This window comes from Gracilinanus agilis, chromosome 2 (genome assembly GCF_016433145.1).
Source record: "Gracilinanus agilis isolate LMUSP501 chromosome 2, AgileGrace, whole genome shotgun sequence".
Lineage (NCBI taxonomy): Eukaryota > Metazoa > Chordata > Mammalia > Didelphimorphia > Didelphidae > Gracilinanus > Gracilinanus agilis.
In genome coordinates this window covers 663,648,275-663,658,783 of record NC_058131.1, presented here as the reverse complement: position 1 = coordinate 663,658,783, position 10,509 = coordinate 663,648,275, and the positions used below count along the sequence as shown (strand labels likewise).

General features: G+C 44.2%; 1 protein-coding gene across 1 annotated transcript in view; it reads right to left on the bottom strand.

Moving 5' to 3' along the window:
- Positions 1-9,422, bottom strand: part of ZCCHC24 (zinc finger CCHC-type containing 24) — a 124,350-nt gene extending 114,928 nt beyond the window's left edge. The window contains exons 1-2 of the mRNA XM_044660240.1: positions 9,135-9,422; positions 4,257-4,457 (exon numbers count right to left, since the gene is read on the bottom strand). Coding sequence (XP_044516175.1) covers positions 4,257-4,457; positions 9,135-9,422 — 489 coding nt within the window. The remainder of the gene's footprint in view (positions 1-4,256; positions 4,458-9,134) is intronic.
- Between the last annotated feature and the right edge of the window lie 1,087 nt (positions 9,423-10,509).

Sequence of the window (10,509 nt, the reverse complement as noted above, 5' to 3'; positions counted from 1 at the left end):
CAGAAATCCTGATAGCACCCATGCACAAGTGTATCTAATCTGCATCACCCTATGGGACCTTTCCCCAAAACCCACCCAATTTCTCTCTCTTTCTCTCTCTCTCTCTCTCTCTCTCTCTCTCTCTCTCTCTCTCTCTCTTCACTGTTTCTTTCCTTTCTGTATCTGACTCTTCTCTCTATCTGCATCTCTCTCCTCTCTTTTTCTCTTTCTCTCTCTTTCTCTTTTTCTCTCTTTTTTCTGTCTCTGTCTCTCCTCTCTGCATATCTCTCCTCTTTCTTTTTCTTTTTTTCTGTCTCTCCTCTATCTTCATCCATCTCTCTCTTTTTCTTTCACTCTCTTTCCGTCTCTGTCACTCCTCTCTGCATCTCTCTCTCCTCTCTTTTTGTCTATCTCTCCTCTCTGTCTGCATCTCTCTCCTCTCTCTTTTTCTTTCTCTCTTTCTGTCTCTGTCTGCATCTCTTTCTCCTCTCTCTTTTTCTCTTTCTCTCTCTCTCTTTCTGTCTGTCTCTCCTCTCTGTCTCTCTCTCCCTCTTTCTCCCTCCCCCAGCATTTAGGTCCCTAAGAGGCACCCTAGGCTAGAGCCTGGCTTAATATTTTTACTTCCTCCCGCCCTTACAATCTGGGTCACCTCTGCCCACTGGGTGTTTCAGTAACACCAATGCTTTTTTAAAGTTCGTGGTGTTGCATTTACGTAGGTTACAGCCAAAGTCCAAACTCTGGCCGTTGCTGGAATGGTCCAAGTAACATATTCACTTTTTGGAAGAAATACGGGCCAGGCTTTGGTTATTCACTGGGCTCAGAGTGGTCTCTTCCACACTCACAAAGTGCTAAAAAAGTACCCAGTGCCAGTAGAATGATGGAAACCTTGCAAATTCTGGCTGGTTCTTCAGAGGTTTCCCTTTAGTCGGGTCTCACTGGCTCTTACTGACATTAGCGAGAGTTCAGGCAAATCAGATCCTTACATTGCAGTGTGTCCAGTCAGCACTGGCCCCTTGCAAGACTGTGAAGCTTTGTCTTTAGCACCCTCCCACCCAAACATTCAATGCTTACTTACACCCACCTCAAGCACCCAATAACCTTTTGGCTGCTTAGAACCATTTGTCTGTTCTCCACAGCAAGCTTACTTTTCCTAGTCATTGCTTTATGCTTTGGAGCCTCTCTGTCCTACCTTCTCTTCAGTCATAAAGTTGGAAAGAAGTGAATAAACTAATTCATATCTGATGATGCCTCAACCATATTACTCCAAACAGGGAAATCTATATTTTCACAGGAATTCTCTAATGGTACCAGAAGAGGCTCAATAATTATCTAAAGTTGGAGGGAGTGTCTTTAGGCACTCTGACTCACTAGCATGGTTTTGGGAGGGAGACTCCCCAACAACTGTTAACAATTGTTTGTTGAATGAATATATTTAAGTGTATACTGATGTCAAGTGTATTTGTGCTAAGTATTAGGAGAAATACAAGGGTGTAAACAGGATACTCTCCTTGGCTTTCTTGGCACATGCCTATAACAAATAGTTATAATGCAACAAAAAATGTGGTAAGTGAAAAAAGGAGCCGACGAAGTAGTTAGTTCTGAGGAAAGATGCTCTCACCTCCGACGAGTATCAGGGAAGGTTTCATGAAGCAGGAGGCATTTGACATGAGCTTGATATGAGTAAATAATGGCATACTACGTAAAAATCTGGCCTCAGTCAAAAGAACTTGGGTTCAAATCTTACCTCTGCTCCATCCTGATTGTAAGACCACGGGCAAATATCTTAGATAAAATGGCCCAAAGAACTCTCTAAAGAGAGGGAGTTGTAGCAAATGCTGATCTTGCATTGTGGGAGTTAAAGTTTCCTCACTAGGAGTTACTTCCATGGATGGATCCTTCCAGGGTTGTTTTGAGGCTCAAAGGAGATGGTGCATGTACACATCCCTTTGCACACTTTAAAATGCTATCCTAACACTAGTTATTCTTAGGACATCACAGATCTGGGCTAAAAATAAAAAGGAAAAAAGCAAATAAAGGGAAGAAAGACTATTCTAAGTTGCAGGGACTATTGGCCACAAAACCAGGAGAGTTTAGGATAGAATGTAACAAATATGCAGTAGAAAACAGGAGTCCAGGGAAGGGTTTTGAGCAAAGGAGTAATAGAATGAAACTAATAGCACTAGAAAGCATAGACTGGTGTAGGTGAGCCTGGAGGTAGGAAGACCAAGGAGTTCCCTATTGCATTAACAATACCATCGAGGCAGCTATTTATCCCACATCTGGGGATGCCCAGAATTTTTAGTTAGAACCCACCAATGATCCTCACCATCCCAGGGAGGGATACCATGGAAACACTGAGCATTGGGCTAGGGAATCCAAATCATCCACCACTGCCACAGGTTTTCTGAAGCAGGGATAAGAACTTTGTATCCTCACTCTCCAGCCCATCAGTTGACTCTTTGAAGGATGGAACTATGTCTTTTGTTTCTATATCCCCCAAAGTGCTTGACTAGGTCTGTCACAGGGTTAATGAAAGCCAAATAAATAATTGCCAACAAGGGAAGAAGAAAGTGGAGCTCAAGCAGCCCCAGAATCATAGGAGAAGTATGGAAATCATTGCTGAAAGTTTTGTGCACAGTAGCCCTTCAAATGTTTGCTCAACTGAATTGAGTTAGCTATTCATTTTAATTAAATAATAATATGAATGGTTGTTCATCAATGCTAATAAGGAGTTGGCACTCTTTGCCTGAATCCAAAGGAGAGGAATTCAGAGCCTGCTGCCACTGATCTCACTCCCCCTAAAACAGCTAAGCTACCCCTCCATAACTAGGAGTTGATTAGATCTTTGTGCACAGACTTCTTTCCCCATCCCTGCCATCTCTCAGTCATTCCTGGTAGATGAGACCTCTGCTTCTCATCTGCCTCTCACAGCTGGCCAAGGTCAAGATCAAGGCCCCTCTGTGAGCATGTGAGGTAAGGCAGAGCTTCTTGGAGCATCTGACCCACAGCTGGAGTCAAGGGTGAGAGATAAGAAAACCCCAGACCAACTTTCACAGCTAAGCCATCTTGACATGTGTGGATGTGGCTAAGATTCTGCTCAGGTGGGCTGTGCAAAAAGTGCCCAAATGACCTCTCTTTGTTGATGTGCAGCTCCATGGTCCAGAATCAGAGGATTCCCTTGTTCCCTGCTATTTTACTTCATTTGTAATTGATGGAAGGGACTCATGGAACTGAGGATGGAGGCTAGTAAATTTATTTCCACAGTACTTCTGAGGTGCCCAAATACCCCCTTGCCCCTTCCTCTTTTGTTCCTTAGTAGAAAGACTTTTTTCCATTCCCAGGAAGCCCCCTTTCCCCTGAAGTATCTGAGGTGAGCCTCACTGGCTTACAGCCAGTCCTTCCCCTCAAGGGTGAGATTCTCTTAGGACTCCCCAGAAGAATAGTGGTTGTAGGATAGAAAAGGCAGGGAGGTGAGGGAGCTGAAATATAAGGGGAACACCGAAACCAAGCACATCTGGATTCCTGGAATCCACCCCACATTCCTTCCCTGTGACTGAGAGGAGGCGGGGGCCTTGGGAGAGTGGTGAGGAGGCTGCAATGGTTGCCAGCTCCCCTCCCACCAGGGCCAGCACCCAACCTGAGCCAACAGGAAACCTGGCCATGGATCCTTTGGGGTAAAAGGGGAGAGAGGGAGGCCAGGGGAGGCTTTGGAAAATTGTCCCCCATCACCTTTCTGCTGGATTCCCAAAACTTAGAATCTGTCTTCAGTCTTCCAAGTGGGACAAGTTTACTGCTGGGAGTCCTGTTCTGGACTTCCTTCTTGGCCAGGACACTGGGATCAGGATTCCCAGGATTCAAACCCCTAAACTACTCCCCTTCTCTCCAATGTGTTGCAGCAAAACACTTGCCAATTCCATCCAACATCAAGCTGGAAGTGGAGAATGCAATCATTTTTACCCCATCCTCTAATACTGTCAACTTCTTTGGAAAGAAGGAAGGAAGGAAGGAAGGAAGGAAGGAAGGAAGGAAGGAAGGAAGGAAGAAAGGAAGGAAGAAAGGAAGGAAGGAAGGAAGGAAGGAAGAAAAAATACAGATACTGGAGAAATGCTACACTGAACACTCAGTTTTGGAAGCAAGCAATGTTCAAGGTCAGATGTCTCCTTCCCATCCACAGTGAATGATAAACTTTTCCAATGAACTTAGACCAAAAAAACCCAGAGATTCCTCATTAGAGGATGAAATCCTTTGCCAGAGTGCTCAGGCAGCCTGGTCCTTACCTGGGGGCAATCTTTGATGTAGTGCCCCTTGTTGAAGCAGAGGTGGCAAAGGTAATTAGGAGGTGGCCTCTTGCTGGGCTTGCGGGCCTCAGAGGAGAGGGACAAGTCAGAGAAGTGCTCGGTAAGGGAGCTGAGCCCATCCACGATGTTGTTGAGAGAGCCATAGGGAGATGCGCTCTTGTACAGGCTGCTGCTGAGGGCCTGAAGAGAGAGAAGTTTATAGGTTCATAATATTTCATGCTAGAAGGGACTTTAGGGACCATCTAATCTAACCTACTCACTTTATAGATGAGCAAGCTCAGACCCAGAGAAGAGAAGGAACTGGTCCGCCTAGGGTTCCCCAGCATCAAAGACAAAAGATGAGAAATGAAAAGAATGGGCCAGAAAGGGCAGTGAGGCTTAGGACCACTCTCATAATCCCCCACTAATATCAATACTTAAAATGCTGGTTGTGAAACAAAAGACCTACAAGGGTACTCAGATGATGCTTTATTTATTCCAAGATCAAACCTCTCACCAGACCCCTTGATCCCTATTTCTTCTTCTTTTGAGATGTCCAGCTGAGCAGAGGGTCCCCTTCACCCAAGTGACCCATGCCTATCCACTGGGAGTGATTTGTCAGTATTAATGGGCCTGGGGCAAACATTAGTAAAGACACCCAGGGCCCACCCCCACTCCCTCCTGCCAGAGCCCCCAGCATGGGTGAGATCCCTCACAGGGCAGCGGCTTTTCATCTGTCTGGATGAGGGAAACCAGACATCTCCGTTCTGCAGGGCTTCAGAGACCGTGCAGCCTGGCCCCCTGGCCTGATGTATACATGGTCTATTTATAGACAGCACCAGCCCAGGGCTTTGTTAGACAAGAATTTGACAGGCAGCAATGGGATGGGCAAGACCATTTGGAAGCAGGGCCACAGCTCAGGAATGACACCCTCTTTGGAGAATGGCTACCATCTTTGTTTTAACTCAGGAGAAACTGAGGCCTGAAAGCAAGGATATTCCTTGGGGTGGGAGTTGGGGATGAGAGAAGGCCAAGGCAGGAAACTCAGACATTCTTAGTTTCCGATCTCAGTAGGCCACAAATTCTATGAGATGGGCACACGGAAGAGGGAGCACCGTGGTCTCTGCCCTAGGAAGGTTCTTGGACCAAAGCTTAATGCCCTTTTCTGCCTACAGTCATGAAGATGGTGCTAACGATAGCCAATCTCTTGGCTTTGAAGGCACAGGAAAGGGAAGTTGGCCTTGGATTCCCTGGCTGAGAACTTCATCTCCAGGTCACTTCATTCTGCATTATCCCCACCCCAGAACTGAAGCCTCAGAGCAGCTGTTCATTCTATCAAACAGCACAAACCACATTCCCTCAATGGAAAACTGGAATCTCTGAACTGCTGACCTATGACTTCCCAGGAGGCAAATGGTATCACACACCCTGCCTTTCCATGACTTGGGATTCAATATTAGTCACCTCCAAAGAAATTCAAGCATCAGCCAAGTTCATCTTTTCTTTTTCATTTCTTCCAAAACTTTGGAGGTCTTTGAAAAACAACAGAGGGCAAAGAATGCCAGCCTGAGAAGCAGAAGAGTTCCATTCTACCTCTGCTGCTAAATAGCTGTGTGACTTTGGGCAAAGCACCTACCTGTCTTCTAACTGGCCTCAGTTCCCTCATCCACAAAATAGAAATAAATCATGTCTGCCCTCCCAACCTCACCTCAGGGTACTAATGAGATGATCAAATTGGCCACTAGATAAGAAAGGACTTTGCAAATGATAAAGTAGTGTAAGGTACCATGCAAATGACCTACAGAGGCTCTCAGACTCATTTTTAATTTCTCTGAGATCAAGTTGTTGTTCTGACACCAAGAAATTCATCCAAACAAGACCCTTAGAACTCCCAAACTGTGCCATGGCAAGTAAAAGCAATTTCAGAAATGATAGCATCCCCCTTCCTCAACATTTTTACAAATAGAGATTTATGAGATTCAATAGGAATCAGTATTATTCTGGCAGCAAAATGTTGGTGGATGAGGAAACCTACTAATTAAGTCATTAAAACCTCTCCCCCCTCTGGTGGCCACTTTCAGCTCACCTCAGACACTCCCACAGACAAACACTTCTCCCAAGGCTACCCCAGCCTTCTGCTCTTCTTCCATAACATTCCTCACTAACTGTCTTTACATTTGCACAAGATTTTCCTGGTTCCATTCGGGGATTTGGGAGTGAGGGGCTAACTCATTTCTATTATGGTAAAGGGGAGACTCCCAGAAGTGTTAGTCCAAATATTTCGTTTCTTCTCCCTTTTCCTCCACCAGCTCCAATTCCCCAAGCTCCTGCTCTGACCATTAAGACACACTGCCATTCCCCTGACCCGTTCTGACCTCTTTCCAAAGCCTTCCATAAAAGGTTGGTGACCTTAGGGGTGGGTCAGTAATGTTTCCTTTCTCAAAGCTATCCAGAGGCTATTCAGCTCCTGGAGTGTGTGGGGAACAGACAGGGGGAAGGGATCAGGAAGAAGGGAATGGATCTGGAGAATTTCTTAGAGATCAAGGTGAATGGGTACAAGCCTGCACTTGGACAACTCTCCTGCCATGCTTTCCCACATACTCCCTAGAATCCCTGTGGGGGGAAGGGGCACCTCCTGCTGTTGAACCTCTTGGGGAAAAAAAAAACCAACCTACAATCAAAACTGAAGTGTTTGGCAACACTCCCCCTAAAATACAGTTTTATGGTCTATAACAAAGCCTAGGGAAAGGAGGAAGAATCATGGAAGAGGGAGGCCAAAAAATATTACACTAGAAAACAAGAAGAAAGCTGATTCATTCTATCCCACTGGCTGTTGTTCTCAAAGAAATAGGGCTTTCTCTGGAAGGCCCAACAGTTCCTTCTATGTCCCTACACTCTTTGGCATCCTCCCTCTCTCTCCCCCTGCCATGTCTCTCCCTTTCTCCCTCTCTCCCTCCCTCCTTTTCTCCATCTCTCCCTCCCTTCCTCCTTTTCTCTCTCTCCCCCTCCCTCTCTCTTTCTCTCTCTCTTTCTCATTCTCTCTTTCTCTCCCCTCCTTCTTCCTCCCCCCAATTCTCTATCTCTTTTTCTTTCTCTCCAGACTCTCACCCATAAGAGAGGAGATTCACCATAAAAATGGCTCCTGGGATTTGATTTGAACCCAACCCACTGCAAAGGATACTTGGGGCAGGGGAGAGGGTGGCAAGGGGGAGAGGAGAAAGGAATCCTCTCACTCACTCAGACTCCTCCAAAAGTGATGGGGCAGAGATTCTAAAACCAGTCTGATTTTTAATTCCAGTTAAAAAAAAAAAAAAGAACAAAATGACTACTTCGGCCAAAACTCTCAAACATCTATCTCCCTATCTCCTGAACTCCTCTGCTAATTACTACTTCTGCCATGTTTAGAATTAATGTTGATGACTTGTTTGGCATTGTTCATTATCTTTTTAGGAACTACCTCACCAACATGATTGTAAGTTCTTCAAGGGCAGGACTTTTATATTATGCCTCACAGTATCTGCCACATCACCTGCTAAATGGCTAAACACATCATGGGCCTTACCAAACCTTAACCCCAGATCATCCACTTCTAGAATGCCTACTCTACTCCTGCTCAAATTCTGTGGGAAGCCTATGGAGCCCACCTCATGGGCAGCTAGGTGGTACAATAGATAGAGTACCAGATTTGGAGTCAAGAAGACCTAAGTTGAAATATGGCATCAGCCACCTTACTAGTCATCTGACCCTGGGCAAGTTACTTAATCCTGTTTGCCTCAGTTTCCTTATCTGTAAAATGAGCTGGAGGAGGAAATAGTAAAACACTCCAGTATCTTTGCCAAGAAAATCTCAATGGAATCATGAAGAGTCATACATGACTGAACAACAAAAACAAATTGATTTTGCCCAATCTCCATCAACTCTCATTGCATTCATTATGAACTCTCTTCTTCCTGTCCCACACCACAAAACTCTGTAACATCATCTCCATCACCTCCTTCTTTGTTCCAGACTCAAGAGAAAAAAAGCAGTCCCTCTCCAGCCATGACCAATGCTTCTACTTAAAGCTTCCCATTTCCTGGAGGAGCTTGTCCACTCTGGCCATTTTATCTCATTCTTTCAATGTCACTTTCTTCCTACCTATTGGCTCTTTCCCTACTACCTCCAAACACCTTTAGATCTTTATTCTTTATTTTTCAAAAGCTCTTATTTCATATTGCCATCCCTTCAAGCTAAAAGCCTATATCTTTTCTCTTTCCAAGCCAAATTCTTGGAAAAAGTAATTTTTCCCATTGACCTCATTTACCAGTCAATTCTCAACCTTATGTCAACTGGTTTAAATCCTACCTTCTGAAATGACTTCACAGAAATTACCAATGATTCCAATGGTCTTTTTTAGTTCTTATCCTATTGCCCTCTCTGTAGCTTCTGAGTTATCAATCACTACCCTACTCTTAGTTATTCTCTCTTCCTTTTGTTCCCATGGCACTGCTCTCTCCTGGTTCTCCTTCTACCTATATAATTAGTCTGCTTCTTTTGCTGCCTTATCATTCAACTTCTGCCTCTTTAGTATGAATGCCCTCCAAAGTTCTGCCCTTTTACATTCTCACAGGCTCATGGATCCAATGATCATCTCTGTGCATATAAATCTATATATATAGTCCTAATATATATTCTGGTTTCCAATTCTATTTCTTCAACCACGTAGGAGACAGCTCTACCTAATTACTCTCTCATCATCCCAACTTATCTTCTACCTCTAAGCCATTTCCTCCTCTAGACCTCCCTGTTTCTGTTAAAGAGACCACCAATCCTTTTATTTACTCTAGTTTACAACATTTAAGTCATGCTTATCTCTCTCTCTCCCTCTCCCCCTCCCACCATATACACCCATTTACCAAAGACCTGCCAATTCTGTCTCAACAATTGCCTCAAATCTGTCCCCTTCTTTCCACCACCACCATCATAGTTCAGATTCTCTTTATATCTTGATAGGACTGTTGCAATAGCCTCCTCACTGGTCATTCTACTTCTAGTCTCTCTACTTTGTAAGGCATTTTCTACATAATAATCTTTGACATAGTAGACATTCAATAAATATCTGCCAATCTGAATTGAATTGCTGTTGTTGCTAGCAATGGTGATTTCTATGGCAATGTCCACATCCATTATCTCACTGAATCCTCACAACAACCCTACCAACAAGACAGGGTGGATTTCATTACCCCACCTAACAGATATGAAATGGATTTGAACCAAGGTCTCCTAGTCTAGTCCTTTGCTCCTTCTATTCCACACTGCTACTCAATGGAAGATACCAACTCAACTGGACCTGAACACCTCTCTTACCTTCCAGGAGGCAATCAGAGAGGCCAGGTATGGTGTCAAGGAAAGGGATTTGAGAACAGAAAACTCCAGGGTGATCTGCTAGTAGCATATAGCCCACCCTCTTTGCATCACCACACCTTCCAGGAGACTCATGGAGATGACAGAGGTTAGAGAATCACAGATTTAAAGTTGGGAGGGAATATAGAATCCATCCAAGTGCAACCCTTCATTTTTTATGGCTTCAAAGGTGGCTACCACTAGAAGAAACCGTGAGAAGTCATCTCTTCCATTCCTCTACCCCATTGAGATGAACATCTAGTTTTCAAAGGGTTCATAAAGAATTGAGCTGATTGGAATCTTAAAAATAATCGACATGATTACAGTGTAGTGAAAACACAAAATAGGCATCTGAGTTCAGATTAAATGCAACAAACCATATTGATTCCAGAGGATAGAGGATGAAACACCCCTTTTTCCCTTAAGAAAAGAGGTAGAAAACTGAGTGGGCAATGTTGTATATCCTGTACTGTGAGATGAGTGGGCTAGTATCTTTCTTTTACATTGTTACAGGGGAAGATTCTGTTGTAGGGAAGCAATACTGGGAAGTAACTGTGGTATGAAAAAAAAGCCAAAACAAAAGGAATCTGTAAAACATTCTAAAAGACAAAATCCATCTGCTTGACCTCTCCCCTGACCATCCAAAGGGCCTGAAGTTGCAGCTGCCAAGTGAGATTTCCCAGTAATTACATGTGGTTCCCCAGTAGGTAAACTCTCTAGGCCCTGGAGTTGAGGGTCAGACTTTTTGGGTCCTCATAAAAAATCACTGAAGCATTCTCTTTCCAGTTCCCACTCAAAGGAGATAAGAACCTCAGGAGGTAATGAAGAAGAGGAATAAATATTAGTAAATTATATCCAAATGATATCCAAA